This window comes from Myotis nattereri, assembly GCF_964212035.1.
Source record: "Myotis nattereri genome assembly, chromosome: 18".
Classification (NCBI taxonomy): Eukaryota; Metazoa; Chordata; class Mammalia; order Chiroptera; family Vespertilionidae; genus Myotis; species Myotis nattereri.
In genome coordinates, this window is record NC_138093.1 from 34,002,271 (window position 1) to 34,021,719 (window position 19,449).

Genomic DNA, 19,449 nt, shown 5'->3' on the forward strand with positions numbered 1-19,449 from the left:
GAGGCATGGGCTGCTCTTCCTGCCACAGGTACGTGAACACACACAGCACACGCACACACACACGCACAGCACTCAGGTGAGACACTTCCCCAATACCTGTGCCCTCTGCTGACTGTGCTGCCACAATTTCTAGTCTGAAAGGCACTTTCCCATAATACGGTTCACAGTGATTTAGGAAATGACTCGAAATAAATGAATTCTTGACATGGTGAGATGATGGGGACATTGGATCCTTCTTACTTCCAGTTCAGGAAAACAAGAGGCTTTGCCAAACGAAAGCAGACCAAGCCCTGGGGGGAAAGTTTGCATTTGTGCCAGTAAGCCAGGGGTGGCCAAACTTTTTGACTCGAGGGCCACAATGGGTTCTTAAACTGGACCGGAGGGCCGGAACAAAAGCATGGATGGAGTGTTTGTGTGAACTAATATAAATTCAAAGTAAACATCATTACATAAAAGGATACGGTCTTTTTTTTTTTTTAGTTTTATTCATTTCAAACGGGCCGGATCCGGCCCGCGGGCCGTAGTTTGCCCACGGCTGCAGTAAGCTCTTGAGCAATAAACACATGGTGTGATCGCCTTAAACTTTTCTTCTTCATAATTCAGTGTCTGAGCGGGCATAACTAGCAGAGGGGTGCATGGGGGGTTTTTTTCCACCGGTCACCAACACAATAATGATTCTTGAAGGCAAAATAGGAAATATTTGCAAAAAATGAGCAATGATAGGATTTCCCATCACACCGCTCTGCACCACCACACTCAACCCTGCACACACTCATCTCTCTTCTTACAACAAAAACATCTCAAATTGTCCATCACGCAGAAAATTGTTCTCGCTCCTCCTTTCCCTCTCCTCCTCTCTCTCACTCTCTCTTTCTGTCTTTCTCTTCCGGGAAGAAATTCTTCAGTGTCAGACGCTAGAGGTCATCCAATACAGGCCATCAATTTTAAAGTCAGGCAAATCTGGGTTTGAATCCTAGCTCCGGCACCTTAGGCAAGTTATTTAAACTCCCTATGTCTCAATTATTTCATATGTAAAATGGGCTTAAAAATAATACCTAGCCCTAGCCGGTATGGCACAGTGGATAGAGCGTCGGCCTGCAGACCGAAGGGTCCTGGGTTAGATGCCAGTCAAGGGCACATACCTTGGTTGCAGGCTCCTCCCGCATCTGGGCCCTGGTCGGGGCACGTGCGGGAGGCAACCAATTGATGTGTTTCTCTCACACTGATATTTCTCTCTGTCTTTCCCTCTCTAAAAATCAATAGGAAAATATCCTTAGGTGAGGATTTAAAAAACAATAAAAAGAAGAAGAATGAACAGACTGTAATAATAGTAGTAATAACACCTAGCATTCATTGGTTTGAGGGTTGAATGAACTAATGTTCGTTCCTAAGGTCCTCAGCTCAGAGCCTGGCCCATAGCCCATGTTTCCAAAATGTTCGTTGTTGTTAGCATCCAATCCAAGACCTTCATTTTATAGACAAGGGAACCATCACCAGAGAAAAGTGATTTCTCTGTGGTCATATGGCCAGTTAGTGGCAGAGCCAAGACTAGATCCAGGCAGCGGATCCCAGTCCTCTTCCTACGGTACCACACACAGCATCGTTCACTCATCAACTTCAAGCAGAATGACATTGGGACATTTTCCAGGTGGTCACATTCATGCCGAGCCGATGCTGGTGCCAGGGCCGGGGCCGAGAGCATCCTGGATTGCTGGCTCCCCGAGATCAGGGGCCAGCTGAGCAGGAAGGGGAAGCAGCTGTGGATGCCACGTTGACACACTGCCCCTGGGGCGATCAGCCCTGATAAAGCTGATTTCCACAGAGCGCTAAGCAACCGTCCTCTCATTGCTCATTTGTCTTTTGGAAGCTGAAGCTCCAGAAAAGAGAAGTTGATAGAATGGTGTCACCATCAAACATTTTCAAACGCTCCGGAAGCAGACAAACCTTTGTGTCCAACCAGCCCCAATCCGCATCCCTGAGGGTCTCTCTCTGTCTCCAAAGCCCCCCTCCCAATGCTGAGAGCCTGTGTGATTGCCCAGTGGTTCTCCACCTTCTGGCCCTTTAAATACAGTTCCTCATGTTGTGACCCAACCATAAAATTATTTTCGTTGCTACTTCATCACTGTAATGTTGCTACTGTTATGAATCATCATGTAAATATCTGATCTGCAGGATGGTCTTAGGCGACCCCTGTGAAAGGGTCGTTCACCTGCCAAAGGGGTCGCGACCCACAGGTTGAGAACCGCTGGCCTATCCTGTGCCCCTGTTGGGCAAATTGGTTTCTGTACCCATGACATCTTAAGAAGCAAGTTGCTCCCAGGGATGGCCGGTTCTCTGAGGGATAGTCTCCATGTTCCTGGAGATGGTCTATATCAAGCCCCCTTTCCCTTTTGGGTGGGGAGATCCAACATCCTGCCGCTGCCCAGGACTGCTTCGGTCCGTAAGTTCCCTTAGAAACTCTCGGTTTAATTCTGGAGTTGTCAGCCTCTTTCTCTAGTCTCTCAGCCCCGTATTCCTTTGGAGTCGTTCCAGTACACCTCGGGAATCTTTCACAACAGCCCTGCTTTTGCCCACATGGTACAATTTTACCTCAAATGCTCCTCCCTTTCCCTTTTCTCAAAGGACACTAGCACATACACGCGTGCGCACACACACACGCACACACACACACACACACACACCATCACACATGTGCCTTTTGGCACATGGGCTTTTGTTCCCTATGGAAAGTATTTAAATTGTCCACAGCAACATTCAATCCCAGCATAGAAGGATCCAGTAACCTGCAGTCAGGGCAGCACAGTTCCTGGGGTTTCCAGAGAGAAGAGAATCCATTAATTCTGACAAATGTCCCCACGCTCCTGCCTCTAACCTTTCCGAAACCCAACCAGACCCCGGGGCTCCTCACAGACCATCCAGGCTGTCTCTGGTCCAGTCAGCGGCCAGGTGGCCCACAGCTGCCCAGACCAACCCGCTGTTTTTCAAGCCTGAGCCAGCCGAACCCTCTCCATTTAGTAAACAGAGGTGAGGGGGAGACGGGGAGGGGCCTGGAACATGGGAGAGGGAGGGGCCACGGTTATGCTCATTTCAACCCTTGGGTAACAATGAGGATAATTCTGCAGAAAGCTCACTGGACTGGAAGTGAGGAGGCCTGGGCCCTAATCCTGGCTCGGCCACTGAATGAGCTCCATGTTCGTGGGCTGGTCACTTGCCTCTGCGCCACAGTGCTCTCTGCTCTGTGCGTGGGTTCGCCTTCACGGCCCGGAAGAGGCTTCTAGTGCCAGGTCTTTAGAGGGACGATCTTCAGTCCTGATGACATATTATAGCTTTTCAAGCACTTCCACATGCCGTATTTTTTTGTATCTAATCCTCCTTAAAACACAACAGTGTAGGAAGGGTATTTGGCAAATGAAGAAATTAAGGTACCTATTGGTTGGGCAAACCATGGCAGAGTTTAGAGCTAAAATGAGTTAGTTCGACTTCAGGCCACCTGTGGCCCACACCGCCCTCTTGGGTGCAGACTGTCTCCCCAACGAAAGGTCAAAGAGAAGGACTCCTTGTAAGTGGGCAAACGCCTAAGAGGCTTTGTTCCCTTAGGGTCAGGGGTCAAGGATCTGGGCTATTCCCCAAACTCTTTTGATGTCTTTTTTTACATTTTAGAGCCCAAAGCAGGATTCAACTTAGCTCCAAACCCTGTCTGTTTCTTGGGCTTTGGAGATGAACACCTTGATCTTGGAGTTCTAGCTTCCAGAATCATCTATAATAACAAAAGCATAATATGCTAATTAGACCAGACAACCAGTGACCTTCTGGACGTCCTTCTGGATGACCTTAGGGATGAAGCTGCGGTGATGGGGGCCGAGGCAGAGGTGGTTAGGGCCGATCAGGCAGGTGGGTGAGCAGTTAGGGGTAATGAGGCAGGCAAGCAGAGTGGTTAGGGGTGATCAGGCAGGCAGACAGGCGGGTAGTTAGGAGCCAGTGGTCCCAGATTGTGAGAGGGTGCAGGCTGGGCTGAGGGACCCCCTCCCCCATGCACAAATTTCATGCACCGGGCCTCTAGGGAGAAAATAAATTTCTATTGTTTAAGCCACCCAGTCTGTGGTCCTTTGCGTGGCAGTCTGAGTAAACTAATCCAGGACCTGCTCCAGAACCCTCACCCCCAGCACCTCTCTGGCCCTCGAGGGCTGCCTCTGTTTTCTCCTCTGAACCTCCCCCTACCCTACAGCCCTGGATTCATCAAGTCCTTGGGGGGGGGGGGGCTGGCTCCACAATCCACTGCCATATCTTCTCATTTCAGGGGCTTTGCAAGGGAGGGGGTGTGTGTGCTGATTTCTGTTTCAAAGTGAACTGGGGGCAGTAAACTGCGATTGGGACTCCTAAGCAGCTGAGGAGAAAACAGGAAATACAGACAAAACAAACTGATTAATGCTGAGTTAGAGCCCTGGCTGGTGCTGCCAAGTGGTTAGAGCGTTGGCCAGCGCATCAAAGGGTTGTGGGCTTCATTCCTGGTCAAAGGCACATTCCTGGGTTGCAGGTTGCATCCCTGGCCCTGGTCGGGGTGTATGCGGGAGGCAACCAATCAATGTGTCTCTCTCACACTGATGTTCCTCTCTCTCTCTCTCTCTCCCTCCCTCCCCCCTACCCCCACCCTTCCATTCTCTCTCTCAAAAAAAAAAAATCAGTGAAAAAAAATATCCTCGGGTGAGGATTTAAAAAGGAAAATTGAGTTGGAGTCCTGCCCCGCATGTGACAACTGAGCTTCCACCCCTCAGGAGCCTTCAGACAGACGCACGGTAACTAACAGTCAGTAGGTGGTTCCCACGTGTCGGGGGGCAAGGCGCTCCCTCAATTAATTAATACGGAACTTCCTGGGCCGGGTGGGTGCCAGACTCGATGCTGAGCCGTGGACAATCCCCTTCGCCTTAGGATCTGGGTGCACAGATTCCCAAGTCCCACACAGATTCCCTCCCACCCCCAGGAGTGAAAGGAGGAGGGGAACACAGGCTGTGTTTGCTCTGGGCCTGGCTATCGACTCCAGGGGCCTTATCGCTGTGTCCGCAGACTGGGCTGGGCGGGGCTGCGTGAGGGAGATGTGGTCCCACTGCCCCGGGCACAGAAGGAAGGAGAAGTGGAGGGAAGGCCGGGCAGAGCCAGCGAGAACGAAGCTGCTGGCTGTACCATGAAATCGCTTCTGCTTTTGCTGCTGGTGCTCCCGGACCTGGTGCGGGCCCTGGGCCCCCTGCACAGGTGAGGCCATGTCCCAGCACTATGTCCGGCCGGGGTGGGGCCCTGCTCTCACACTGAGGGCTCCCCTGGGAGAGGAAAGCTGCTGGGGAAATAGGGAGGAGAAGAAACAGGGCCCGGGAAAGGTTGACCAAGCGGCCACCTTGTGTTAGCCCGAGTCTCCAGCCCAGCACCAGCCACTTCTCGGCCTCCACCTCTGACGGAGCTGCCTGCCTGAGCCCCAGGGGCTTCTCATGTTGGAAACAGCAGGCCTGTGCAGCTCAGAGGACCTGAGTACTCCCCAAGGGCCTGACCACTGCCCCGAGAGGTGTGCTGTCCCTTTGAGGCAGCCCTCGTGGTGTTCATGTAGAAGTGCACACCATCCCACAGCCCCATCGTCCCTGATCTCCAAGAGCCCGTCTCTGGGAGGGGGTGCCATCTTAAGTCTAAGGGTCTGAGGGTCTACAGGAGGCTGGGCAGGCTGGGGCAGAGGGGCCCTGATCCTGGCCACGTCCTGGCACACTACCTTGCAGACCCCTCCTGAGTAACTTCCCAATTAACCTCCGGGAAATGGGGCGGGGGAGGGGAGTCAGAGAGGCGGGAATGCCTCTCCTCACACGGGGCTTTGTCCTCAGGGTGCCCCTCAGGAGGCGTCAGTCCCTCCGAAAGAAGCTGCGAGCTCGGGGCCAGCTCTCCGAGTTCTGGAAATCCCAGCATCTGGACATGATCCAGTTCACCGAGTCCTGCACAATGGACCAGAGTGTCAACGAGCCCCTCGTCAACTACTTGGATGTGAGGCCTCCTGGGGCAAAGGCTGGGAGGAGGGAGGGGGGACACAGCCTGGCATGGCGAGGGGGCAGAAGCATTGAGGCAGTGTGGATTTCTCCTCTGGGATGACCCATATGGACTGATGCCCGGGTCCCCGCGGACTTGGTCCAATAAGGCCCAGGGCACCTGAATGTGTGCACCTCTGTGGGAGGGAAGGGAGGAGCAGGCCTTGCTCACTGCCTTGCTCCCAATGATTCTCATAATAATGAGAGTCAGGATAGTGATTAGATTTCCTCCCTCTCAGCCCTTCCTCTGCCTTCCACCTCTGATGGCCACTTCCCAGGTCTCTGAGCCCCAGTCTGTGCTGGCCCAGGCCCTGCCCACAGAGCTCTCCCTGGTTCCCTCCCCCTCCCAGTACCCACACCCTGCTCCCTTCCCTCCCTTGTCTGCAGATGGAATACTTTGGCACCATCTCCATTGGCTCCCCACCGCAGAACTTCACCGTCATCTTTGATACCGGCTCCTCCAACCTCTGGGTCCCCTCTGTGTACTGCACCAGCCCGGCCTGCAGTAAGTGGTCCAGGAGCCCCCACAGGGAATGGCTGAAGGCCAGGCCTGGGACCTGGAGCCTGGCACCCTGGGGGGAGGGGTTGGGTTCCAGTAACTGGCCATCCCTGCACACCAGCCTCCCCTCTCCTCCTCTGCGTCTGCCCTGGGACTGCCTTCGGCAGAAACAGGGCTGGGTCAGGAAGAAAGTTAAAATTGATTGCTATCCAAGCTAGCAACTTCCATACTGACCAGAATCAGCAGGGGGAAACCACCACCAAAAAATTACACATTTTTGAATACTCCCCTCGGAGCACCTCAAGGAATGCGGGGGACAGTTCCATTGCAGTGGCTCTTTCTGGGCAGGTAGGTGGGTCAGGTTCCAGTGTGGACTGCTCACCGGCATCCAGGAGGCCTGGTGACCTCGCTCCCACATACCAGAGTGGGGGCTGGTGGGACAATGGGTGGTAAACCCATTTGGCCAGAGGTCACTCAGAGGTCTTTGTGAAAACTGGAAAAGGAAGAGCTAAGGAAAGGCATCTCAGTCCATGTAGGACAACGTTTAGAGACGATGTCTCAGGCAACACTCAAGGTGTCCATGGGGCCCTGGCCGGTTTGGCTCAGTGGAGAGAGCGTCAGCCTGCAGACTGAAAGGTCCCGGGTTCGATTCCCACATACTGGGGTTGCAGACTCCATTCCCAGTGTGGGGTGTGCAGGAGGCAGTGTGGGGCGTGCAGGAGGCAGCCAATCAGTGATTCTCTCTCATCACTGATGTTTCTAGCTCTCTCTTTCTCTTTCCCTTCCTCTCTGAAATCAATAAAAAAAAATATTTTTTTTTTTAAAAAAAGAAAGGTGTCCATGGATTGTGCAAGATGTTGGGAGCAATTTCCTGGAATAGCAGGAGTTTATCCTGAGTTTCTTTTGAATGCCAGTCTCTGACGCACAGTGGTCGGCAGAGGCTGATGCCTGGCGTTTATTCTGTGTGCCCCAGGAGCTCACAGGGACAACTATTTGGCTCCTGTCAGCCCACCACGAATGTCTAGAGGGGGATGTAGGGGTGTCTAGGGAGGGCCATGGCCAACCTTTCCAGATTCATCTGCTCATCACTGTGTCCTCAGACCGGTCAGTTAGGGAGATTTGGTTCCCACTGCCCCGCGGGAAAGAAAGGAGCGGTGGCAAGGAGGGCTGAGGCAGAGCGAGAGAGGAGCTGCTGGTTGGGCCAACAGTGGAAGTTAGGGAAGCAGCTCTGCACTCAGGACAGGGATGGTGGCAGTGAGCTGGTGGCCCAAGCAAGAGCAGCATCCTTGCTTTCCAGAGACACACCCCAGGTTCAGCCCTTCCCAGTCCAGCACGTACAGCGCCCCAGGGAGCCACTTCTTCATTCAGTACGGGACGGGGAGCTTGTCCGGAGTCATCGGAGCTGACCAGGTCTCTGTGAGTATAATTCCTTCATGTTCCCTCTCTTGGTCAGGAACTTGGGAGACAGAACACCGTTCAGTGCTCTTAGGGGAGCAGTTTCAGATCTGCGCAGGAAGAGGTGGAAGCAAGGAGCTGGAGCTGGCTTCCAGGGAAGGGGGAGCCTGGCTTGGCCTGAGATGCGGCCGTGGGCCAGTCTGTGCCATGTGCTGGGTCCTAGAGAGGCGGTGAGGGAGGGGGATTCCTGCAGGACACAGGGCACCTGGTGGCAGGGTTCACAACTGGACCAACGGCCCCAGGGCACCAAGGAGACAAGACCAGGCCTCCATCTCGAAGGAAGAAGATGTCCAAGCCAGGGCAGGTGGTGGGAACTCAGTTACTGAAATAAGGCAACAAGGTAGGGCTGGGAGTCCAATCATAGAGACAAGGCAGAATCCAGGTCCCAGGTCAGCCCTGAACTCGATGCTGACCTCGTGAGCTGCTCCTTAAACTCCCTTTGACCAAAGGTCCCATGGGTCCCAGATCTGTGGGAACCTGACCAAGGTGGGGACAGAGAGCCAGGGGAGCCCCGGTCCTGCCCTACCCAGGTTTATGGGCACAAGCGCAGTAGTCCCCGCTTTTCCACGGTTTCGCTTTCTGTGGTTGTAGTTATCCTCAGCCGACCACAGCCTGAAAGTATGAAATAAAAATTCCAGAAATAAACAGTTCCTAAGTTTCAAATTGCACGCTGATCTGAGGGGCAGGATGAAGGCTTGCGCTGCTTCACTCTGTCCCACCGGGATGTGGATGGTTCCTTCGTCCAGCGTATCCACACTGTATGTGCTCTCTGCCCACTAATCACTTAGCAGACAGCTCAGTTATCAGATCGGTTATCACAGAGAGAAAAAGAGCTCACTTTAAGTAACTTTTATTAGTGTATTGTTTTGTTCTATTTTATTATTACAGTGCCCAATTTATAAATTAAACTTTATTATAGGTACATATAGGGAAAAAACCAGTGTATGTAGGGTTCGGTATTATCCTTAGTTCCAGGCTTCCACTGGAGGTTTTGGAATGTTCACCCTGTGGATAAGGGGGGACCATTGTATATGCCCAGGCCTTTGGGGAAATAGAGGCTGACCCACCCTTGATGAGCACTGTAACAGCTCTGGGGGTCCTGAGGCCACTGGGCTCAGACTCCATCAACATCCCTTTAAAGTGGGTGGGAGTAGAACACATGGAGTGAAAAAAAATGCCAAGAGCAAGAAACACAGCGTCTATGTAAAAGAAATACCACATACAGATAAAACAACACACTGTTTCTTCTATTAGAACATACGTAAAGGCACAAAGGACTGCTTAGAAGGCTACGTCACATTCCTGACTGATCATCATAGTTACCCCTGGAAGCAGAGGAGGGCATGGAAGGGGAATTATGTCCTTTGCTGCTGCTTATCTGCTGGCTCGCTGGGTGGTGTGGGGCCACAGCCAAGCCCACGGCCACTCCAGCTTCCCTTGGTTCCTCCTTCAAGGTTCCTGGCTCCCAGCCCAGCTGCACGTTTCACTCCGTAACGGACAGTGGCAGCGAGGGCTACAAGACACGCCCAGCACTGAGGCTTAGAGGCAGTGAGAGAACAATGTGCCTTCTAGTCCACCCTCAATCTCGAAGTTCCAATTCACCCTTCTCCCGCCTGACACCCGTCTTCCCTGACTGACTGCCAAACTGTAGACTTCAGTCTGCGGCCCCAGGACAAGGCGAATTCCCACTGTACACCATGTAACCAGCACCTGCCATGGCATACAGTCAACTGTCCAGAATACAATCCTTTGTGTGTGTAGCTCCTAATGGCTCTGCTTCTCTGATACAGATAATAAAGGATGTGCTAAATATTGTGGATGCAGCTAATGCAACCCTTATGAGACAATTATAGCCTGAAATGTATATACTAGAAAAGCTGAAAACCAACCATCTGAGCATCTACTTTAAGCAATAAAAAATAAGAAAACAAGCAAACCACAAGCAACAACAAATCAAACCCAAAGAAAGAAGGAAATAAATAGAAGAATGGGATGGATGTCAATCACTCAGAAAAGTTATTCAATAGAGAAAATCAACAAAGCCAAGATTAACGCTGTGCAACGATTAATAAAATTCATAAACCTCTAGCAAAATTAATAAAAAACTGAAAGAAAATACAACTTAATATTAGAAATGAAAAATAATGCATTAATTAGACCCTGAAACATTAAAATGATAATAGGATATCAAGAATAATTTTATATTGATAAATTTGACAATTTTTTTTAAAAAATGGCAAATGCCTTGAGAAATACAGCATGCTAAAACTGACACAAGAAAAACATAGAAAATACGAATACTCCAATGTCTATTTAAATATTGACTATTATTAAAAACCTCTCCACAAGAAAAATCTACGCCCAGGTAACCTCAGTGGTAAATTCTTCCAAAGAAATAGCACCAACCTTATACAAATTCTTCCAGATAACTGATAAATAAAGAACACTTGTCCGAGCTGGTTTGGCTCAGTGGATAGAGCATCGGCCTACAGACTGAAGGGTCCCGGGTTGGATTCCGGCCAAGGGCATTCCCAGTGTGGGGTATGCAGGAAGCAGCTGACCAATGATTCTCTGTCATCATTGATGTTTCTATTTCTCTCCCTTGCTCTCTGAAATCAATAATATATGTATAACACTTCAAAATATCATGATGTCTTATAATAATATAAAAAACATCGAATACCTACAAGTAACAAAATAATGTGCAAGATCTCTACTCTAAAAACTGCAAAATATTACTGAGTGAAATTAAGAAAGATCTATATAAATTGAAGATAAACCATGCTTATGATTCAGTATTATAAATAAGTCAATTTTTCATCAATCAAAACAAGAGCAATTTTTATTAGAAATTGACAAGCCAATTCTAAGATTTATATGAATATGTAATACAATCTAGATGAAAAAAATACTACCAAGTATAAGACATTATGAATACATAGTAATTTAGATATGTAATATTGACACAGGATAGGCAAATAGAAAAATAGAACAAAATAGAAAATTCAGAGACTAGTCACACAGTCACCTGACCTACGTTGAACATGATATTGCAGTGGAGGAAATGATGGTGTAGTTATTAAATGGTACTAGGTCATCTGGATATCCATATAGTCAAAAAAAAAAAATCTATAATGACTCCTACCTCACACGTCAATCATAGAACTTCTCATAGACTATAGATATAAATGGGAAAAGTGAAACAATAAAGCTTTTAAAAGAAAACATAGAAAAATATGACCTTAAGGTAGGCAAAATTTTCCGAAGTTACAAAACCCACTAATTAAAAAGAAAAAGATTGATAAATTTGACTATATTGAAATACATATCTTCTGTTCATCAAAAAACACCATTAGAGAGTAAAAACGCCAGCCACAGTCCGGAGATGTTTCTAATATATACATCCAACAAAGGACTTGATTCCAATCAATAAGTAAAATTCAGACAACCTACTTCACAAAAAGGAGCTATCCAACGTCCAATGTCATTAGTCCCCAGGAAATAGAAATGAAAACCAAATGCACCCGCTGCATATGCACCGGAGGACTGAGAAGGAAAAGAAGGCAACGTCCAGCGTTGGTGAAGATATGAAGCTACTGGCAACGGAGCTCTCAAAATATTGGTCCTGAAAACATCAATGGGTACAAATCACTTTGGAAAATTCTGTCAGTATTTATTCAGTTCTGTCAGTATTTACGCATACTCTATGATCTAACAATTTTACTCCCAAACGTATATCCAACAGAAATATGTACACGTGTTCACCCAAAGACAAGTACAAGCTGCATTATTAGCAATAGTCAAGTACAGGACGCAACCCATACATGCCCCATGGTAGAATGCATACATACTGATGGCGTATTCAGGTTGTGTAATACAAAGACAATGAACAAATTAAAACAGCGTGCAACAAGCATAATGTTGGGTGACAAAAGCCAGCTACCAAAGAATTCATACTGTATGATTCCATTTGTATAAAATCAAAAAACAAGCAAAGCCAATACAGGCTGTTAGAAACCAGGAGACTGGTCCCTTGTGAGGAAAGGTGTGATAATTGGCAGGGTGCCGGGGGGCTCTGGGGGTGGCAATGTCCTGTTGCTCAGTTTGGGAGCTTGCTCACATGGGTGAGTACAGTTTGTGAACACTCACTGAACGGCACACCTACGATTTCTGTATTATACTTCGGCAAAAAGGGTTTCCATTTAAACATTGTGTGGGACTATGGCGAAAATCGTTGTGCCCATTTAATCAAGAAAGGTTGAGTCGGAGAAGAATTAGCTTCAGGAGAGAGGAGAATCTGGGGATTGGAGGCCCTTTGCCAAAGAGCTCCTGGGCAAATTCCCTCTGGGCTTTCTCCCGTCAGGTGGAAGGGCTGACTGTGGTCGGCCAGCAATTTGGAGAGAGTGTCACGGAGCCTGGCCAGACCTTTGTGGACGCGGAGTTCGATGGCATTCTGGGCCTGGGATACCCCTCCTTGGCTGTCGGAGGGGTGACGCCAGTGTTCGACAACATGATGGCCCAGAACCTGGTGGACGTACCCATGTTTTCTGTCTACATGAGTAGGTAAGGCCCGTCGAGCCTGCCAGGCTGAGGTCAGTTATACCTCCGGGGGGACAGCACGGTGCCGCAGAGAGAGCACCAGACGTAGCAGTCACACACCGGGGCTGGATCTCTTGTTAGTCCAGCTGCGTGATTTGGGGCAAAACACTGAACCTCTCTGACTATGGAGAAAATGGGATTTGCCTCAGAAAGTCGTTGTGAAGAACACTTTGTAAACTGTAGCACGCTGGACTCATTTAAGGAATACCTGGAATTAGATATTCATGTATGCGGTGAATAACTACTTCTCAAGCCCCTCTTATGTGCTGAACACAGTGCTGGAAACTGGGAATACAGTGCAGCTAGAAAGACCGTCCCCGCCCGCAAGAAGCTTATTCCCAGTGGGGGAGGCAGGAAAAAATTTACAATAAGCTGATAATAAAACAATCACATGTTCATGGATGGATAAGCAAATTGATATACACATACAATAGGATAGATTCAGCACAAGCCACCACAGGGATACATTTGGAGGACGTTATGCTAAGTGAACTAAGTCTGTCACAAAAGGATCCCTGGTATGATTTCACTTATAGGAAGCACCTAGAGTGGTCAAATTCATAGAAATCGATAGTCGAATGGTGGTTGCCAGAGGCTGAGGAAGGGGAAATGGGAAGTTATTGAATGGCTGTAAAAGTTTGGTTTTGTAGGATGAAAGGTTCTATGGACTGGTTGCACCACGGTGTGGATATACTTAACACGACTAAGCTGTACACTTATAATGATTACGATGGGCCCGGGCTGGGGGGCTCAGTTGTTTGGAGTGTCGTCCCATGCACTGAAGGGTTATGGGTTTGATTCCCGGTCAGGGCGCATAACCAGGCTTGTGGTTCATTCACAAATCATTGGGCAGAGCTGTCTCTCTTCTTTTGCCCACAAATTCCAGACTAACCGACTCACAGTCATTGGAAGCCCTGGTCTAGGTACTTGGTGGGAGTGATCAGGCCATAAGGCGGGAGCTCATTCCCAGGGTTTTCCCGTGGCCCTTCCTTGGCAGCCTGCCTTTCTCTCCCTGCAGTGACCCAGAAGGCGGTGCGGGGAGCGAGCTGATTTTCGGAGGCTATGACCACTCCCATTTCTCTGGGAGTCTGAACTGGGTCCCGGTCACCAAGCAAGGCTACTGGCAGATAGCACTGGACACGTGAGTATCCTCCACAGAGTTTGGTGGTGAGGGAAGAACTCATAACTCATAGCAGGCACAACTCAAATTGACCTGAATGGAAGTGCTGGTCACTGGGAGAGGATGCCAGGAGCCTGCGTGAGGCTAGAGGCGTGGAGGTGCCGAGCAGAGGTGCAGGAAGGGGCATCAGTAACCAGGGTGACAGGCACGCGGTACCAACGACCAGCTTCCTTCCTTGTCGGAGAGGTGCGCCTTCAACTCAACCCATGGTAAATACAAACACTCCACCAGCTACTCCTTGTTCACCCAACATAAATTAACACACAGACGGGGGTGATTGAAATGGGTGCAGAAGTGAACTGGATTCAGATTGTGCCTGCGTAAGGGATGCACGGAAGGTGAGACGCACATACAAGCAACTGCATGTAAAGAGGACAGTGACCAGTGCTCCATGAGATGTGCCACCCAGCTGGCCCAGCAGACAGGGCAAGGCAGCTTCTGTCTGAAGAAATCCTCGGATTTCTTGGAGGTGGCAGCATTGACTGAGCCCCCTCTCCTCCCCCCCCCCAACCCCCGGCACACGCACCTGGGCATGGAGCAATGGGAAAGTGGGATTGGATGTCTGACACCTTCCTGGCACTGTATTAGACTGTGGCGAGCTGGCACGGCCATGGCATACTCAGCCCCACATTGGACGCCTTATGTGCTGTGCCAGCTCAGCCAGGTTCGGTGACCCTGAGAGGGGGCGGTGAAGGATTGAGAAAAGACAGACAAGAGAAGAAAGCTGGGTCTGGGTGGGACGCTGTCCTCTCTTATGGAGAGCTAGCGACAGCGCCACGGACTACAAGCCGTGTCTTTATTTTAGAGCCAGATTCCACAAGGCAAAGTAAGGGCGTGGTCAAGATGTTTACAACATTCTCGTGGGTTTCGAATCTACTCAATTACATGCACCTGAACTCTATCAAGCCCACATCACTCAGGCACGTGGGGCCACGTGTTCGGACCGTAGGTTCAAGCTTACAACTACAGCTGTTGGCTATAATTGTGCTGGGAGGGCTCTGCCCTCCAAGCTGGGACTTGCACGTGGCCATGAGAGGACTGTGCCCTCTCATTAGTCCAAGGCTTGAACCTGTCCAAACACTGTGGCTGCTCTCCACATTAGACAATGCAGGGATTCAAAGAAACGTAATTCAAGTGTCAACTCAGCCAGGAACAAGTTCCTGCAAGGTGCCAGCCATGTGGCAGGCATGTGCTTCAGGTATCAGAGAGCTCAGCAGGGAATGAGAGCTGGAGGCTGGAGAGAGGGGACAAGAAGCGAAGAGGTGAGGGACTGACCACGCTTCCTTCGCCCTCAGAATCCAGGTGGGGGGCGCCGTGATGTTCTGCTCAGAAGGCTGCCAGGCCATTGTGGACACAGGGACCTCCCTCATCACAGGCCCCCCGGCTGAGATCAAGCAGCTGCAGAAGGCGATAGGGGCAGAACCCGTGGATGGAGAAGTGCGTGCCTGTCTGGGGGGAAGGGGGGAGCGGGGGGGGGCGCCTCTCTTGGGAGACGGGAGATTCTAAACTGATCCTCTGTGGGGTGTTTTAGTATGCCGTGGAATGTGACAATCTCAATGTCATGCCGGATGTCACCTTCACCATCAATGGAGTCCCCTACACTCTTCAACCAACTGCCTACACCCTGCTGGTAAGAGCTGTTTCCTCACTTGGGGTGGTGAAGACACAATACAGTGTACAGATGATGTGTTATAGAATGGTACACCTGAAACCTGTATCATTGTATTAGCCAGTGTCACCCCAATACAATTTTTTAAAAAAGCACACACACATATATTCACAATATAGCAGAAAAGAATTAAAGGACTGTTTCCTCATTCTGCAAGTCACAGGGCCTTCCCCAGATACCTGCCACTTCCCCTTTTCAAACAGTTGCCTGCACTCAGGCCACTTCTATCCCAAGTCCCCTCCCATCTTACCCTGCACTGAAGTGGCACTTCCTCAGGGAAGGACACAGCTGCCTGTGTGTGGTGGAAAGACCACTGGGCTGGTTCTCTAACTTCCCGCTCGGCCATGAAGCAGCAGCAAATCTGGAACAGGCCATTCAATGAGGTTCTCTGACATTGTCACTAACCTCAACCACCAAGTCAGACTGGGGATGCTATTACCCCATTTTATAGACCAGGACATTGAGACCCAGAGAGTTAATGGTTCTAGATGTGAGATGCTTGGGTTGGGAGGTACAGAATACGGTTATATCTCTTCTAATATACATACAGATTAACATGCTCCTCAAGCCAGAGAATGCCTTGGTGCAGTAGATGCATAAGTATGAAGGGAGAGGTAGAAAGGGAACCCCCAGGTGTTTGAGAGATCCATGACCACCTCATACACAGTGGGCACAGATTTTCAGTATCATACTTCTTTGGTGACACACTTTAATGCACTAACCTTGCCCAAGAGTCACCCACAGCATCAGCGTGACTGCGCCAGAATCGAGGTGCTAAGGGATAGACTGAGGGCTTTAGGGATTTGCCTACCCCCACACCTTGATCTCCATTAACCCCTTCCCTAAGCCACTTTTACTATTCCAGTTACAGGAAAAGTGAAAACAAATGTCTTTTTTAAAATTTTTTCTTTATTGATTAAGGTATTACATATGTGTCCTTATGGCCCCTTTGCCCCCCCCCCACTCATGCCCTCACCCCCCTGTTGTCTGTGTCCATTGCTTAGGCTTATATGCATGCATACAAGTCCTTTGGTTGATCTCTCCCTCTTACCCCCACCCTCCCCTACCTGCCCTCTGAGGTTTGACGGTCTGATCAATGCTTCTCTGTCTCTGGATCAGGAAAACAAATGTCTTACTTTAAAACACAGCTTCATGCCAAGTCTCCTAAACTCCTCCAACAAAGGAATTCTGCAGCTGCCGCTGTGACCACCACACTGGGGACAAGCTAGACTTTTCAACTGCCAAATTCATCAGTCTCTACACCCGTCACCACTCCAGCGCCCTCTCCCACCTTCACCCTCTGTGAGTCCCTGCTCACCCCCACGCCCTTTCCTGCACCCAATATGGTGCCACTGTCCTTTTCTGCCAGCACATTTCTATTAGAGCCACCTCAACCCATCACGGATGCTGTAATACCTTCGCATTCTTATCCCTGTCCTCTCAAGAAGGCTCTTTAGCCCTCCGCAAATCTTCCCACTCCCTCATCAGCAACCTCAAACTTCCAGTGGTTGTTGGAAAGACCACACCTGTCTGTTAGATCCCAACTCTTTGCCAAACTGAAGAATAAGATTGGGGGAGGTTCTCATGGAGTAAGGGATGCCTACTTGCCTTACACCTAGGAGGAGCCACTCAAGTGACTCTTTCCAGAACAAGAAAATAGCAGTGGCTAGCCATGTATAGGCGGTTTCTCTCCCTTAAAGAATTTGACTTGAGCTCCACCAGAAACTAAAGAAACCAGAGTTTCGGTCAAGGTCGTCTAATGCCAAACCTTTTGCTCTTCCAGCCGTGAGTCAAGCTTTTGGTTTTGCCAATGGTGAAATGGTGTTGGGGGGTGGGAGTGTATAATAGATGAACAATTCTCAGAATTGTAGAACTTAGAAGCCCAGACCCACATCTATCAAACACTTTAACCCTTTGCGGTCCAATTTTATTTTGGGAATTCAAACAGTCTGGTCCGAACTGGAAGTCCTTCCTCTCTTGGTTGCAGTAGTTCCCTGGCGGAAATTGCCAATTAGCTCAATCACCAACTGGACGTTGGACCTGCTACTAGCACCTGGTCTGTCGAGTCAGCCTCGACGTTGGACCGAAAAGGGTTAATGAATACCTCGGTAGAGGTGTATGAAGCAGGAGGAAGAACCAGCCAACCAAAACTGTGAAGCAGCTGCCTAAGGCCATTCGGTGCGGCCACCACCACCACACAGTGTCGCTGAAGGCAGCACTCCTTCCTTCTTCCCCGTATGTCACTCACCTTCTTCTTTCCACCCCCAGGACTTCGTAGATGGCATGGAGTTCTGCTCCAGTGGCTTTCAAGGCCTTGACATCCAGCCTCCAGCCGGGCCCCTCTGGATCCTGGGCGACGTCTTCATTAGACAGTTTTACTCTGTCTTTGACCGAGGGGATAACCGTGTGGGGCTGGCCCCAGCCGTCCCCTAAAGAGGGGCCTCCTGTCTGTGCCTGCTGCCTAACGCCCTTGGAAATCCAGCTGGGCCTGTCAGGTTGGGGCATTATTTACACCTGTCAAAAACTCTTTTCTGATAGATTGCATTTGTTCAGGGGGCAACTTCAATTAGAAATAAACACAACTGAGACCGCACGTGGGCGCGCGCACACACGCTCACACATTTCCATATATCACCACCTCTACCACCATCATGATAGAATTAAGTTGTATGCCCAAACTTTTTATTGCTTTTGGCTAACAATTTATTATGGAAATCTCCAGTTATGGGCATTATGTATAGAAGCAGAGATTATCCTATATAATAAAAGCATAGTATGCAAATTGTCCCTCTGGGAGTTTGACCAGGGGGCGGGGCCAGCCAGGGGAAGGGAGGGAGTACCCGACAGGCAGCCAGCAGCTGCTAAGGACTTGGGCCCCCAGTAGTGTAATAAATCCCTATGCACACCCCACCTGCACATGGCCAGGACTGTTTTTTTCTGCACCACCACCCACTCCTCTCTCCAGCCCCACATACCTGGATTATTTTGAAACAAATTCTTAGCATCACATCCTAAGTCATCACATCAAGGATTTATCCATAAATCCTTGTAACTTCCTAAATGTGAGGTCAGTGTTCAAGTGGTTTCTATTGTCTCATAAATGTTTGGTCACATTTGCAGTTGACTTGTGTGTATCAGGATTCGAAAGTCCACAAATTACACTTACTTGAGATGTCTTTTATGTCTCTTTTCATCTGTAGAGTTTACCACATTCTGAACTTTGCAGAGGTGTCATGTAACATGGTTCTCTGGGCTCATCTTTCCTATAAAATGGTAGTTGGATCTAGGGGCCTGATTTTGTGGCGAGAATACTTCATAGTGGTGCTGGGCACATCCCACTGAAACCCATCAGGAAACAGGTAATGCTTGGCGCCTGTCTGGTAGGAGTAGTAGGGATGGTGAGTGGGTCCCAGAGTTCTCAGCCTCATCCATCCATTTATGACAAATTTCCCTTTGGTATTTTTTGAAAATTTTTCCCTTTATTTTATTTTATTTTTGGTATTTTACCTCAAGGTTTTTGCAGCCATTGATGATCAGTGCTTAAATCCACGGTGTCATTAGGAAGGGATACAAAACAGGGATTTTTCTAATTCTGTTTTTCCTCCTGTATTTGTTAGCTGGGATTCTTTTCTAAAAATAACTAAAAAAAATAAAATTAAAATAACTCTTTTACTCGTAGACACAGAAAATAGATTGCTGGTTGCCAGAGGGGAGGGGAATTGGGGAACTGGGCGAAAAAGGTGAAGTCCAAATTGATAGTTACAAAACAGACACAGGGATGTCAAGTACGGCTTAAGGACTATACTCAATAACGTTGTCATAACTATGCATGGTGCCAGGTGAGTACTGCAAATATAGGGGGAAATGCTTTATAAAGTATATAATTGTCTCCAGTGGTCAGCAAACTGCGGCTCGCGAGCCACATGCGGCTCTTTGGCCCCTTGAGTGTGGCTCTTCCTAAGCCTTAGGAGTACCCTAATTAACTTAATAA

General features: G+C 49.2%; 1 protein-coding gene across 2 annotated transcripts; it reads left to right on the forward strand.

The window, feature by feature from the left end:
* Positions 1 to 5,114: 5,114 nt before the first annotated feature.
* Positions 5,115 to 18,628, forward strand: CTSE (cathepsin E). 2 transcript variants are annotated; one of them, XM_081113156.1, is made up of 10 exons: positions 5,115 to 5,247; positions 5,859 to 6,015; positions 6,444 to 6,561; positions 7,853 to 7,971; positions 12,374 to 12,573; positions 13,628 to 13,750; positions 15,085 to 15,226; positions 15,321 to 15,419; positions 17,727 to 17,782; positions 17,896 to 18,367. In XM_081113156.1, exons 1-10 carry the CDS (start codon positions 5,180 to 5,182, stop codon positions 17,921 to 17,923), a joined length of 1,110 nt encoding a protein of 369 aa, XP_080969282.1. In that variant the 5' UTR covers positions 5,115 to 5,179; the 3' UTR covers positions 17,924 to 18,367. The 2 variants fall into 2 exon arrangements, with proteins under 2 accessions (XP_080969282.1, XP_080969281.1); XM_081113155.1 differs by having other exon boundaries at positions 5,128 to 5,247; positions 17,727 to 18,628.
* The last annotated feature ends 821 nt before the right edge of the window (positions 18,629 to 19,449 follow it).

What these genes read in the sequence shown, in the direction of transcription:
- CTSE (XM_081113155.1), top strand. Translation starts at nt 5,180, where the DNA reads ATGAAATCGCTTCTGCTTTTGCTGCTGGTGCTCCCGGACCTGGTGCGG. An exon ending in TCGGAGCTGACCAGGTCTCT is followed by an intron (nt 7,972 to 12,373) that starts GTGAGTATAATT and finishes TTCTCCCGTCAG; the next exon opens with GTGGAAGGGCTGACTGTGGT. An exon ending in CAACTGCCTACACCCTGCTG is followed by an intron (nt 15,420 to 17,726) that starts GTAAGAGCTGTT and finishes TTCCACCCCCAG; the next exon opens with GACTTCGTAGATGGCATGGA.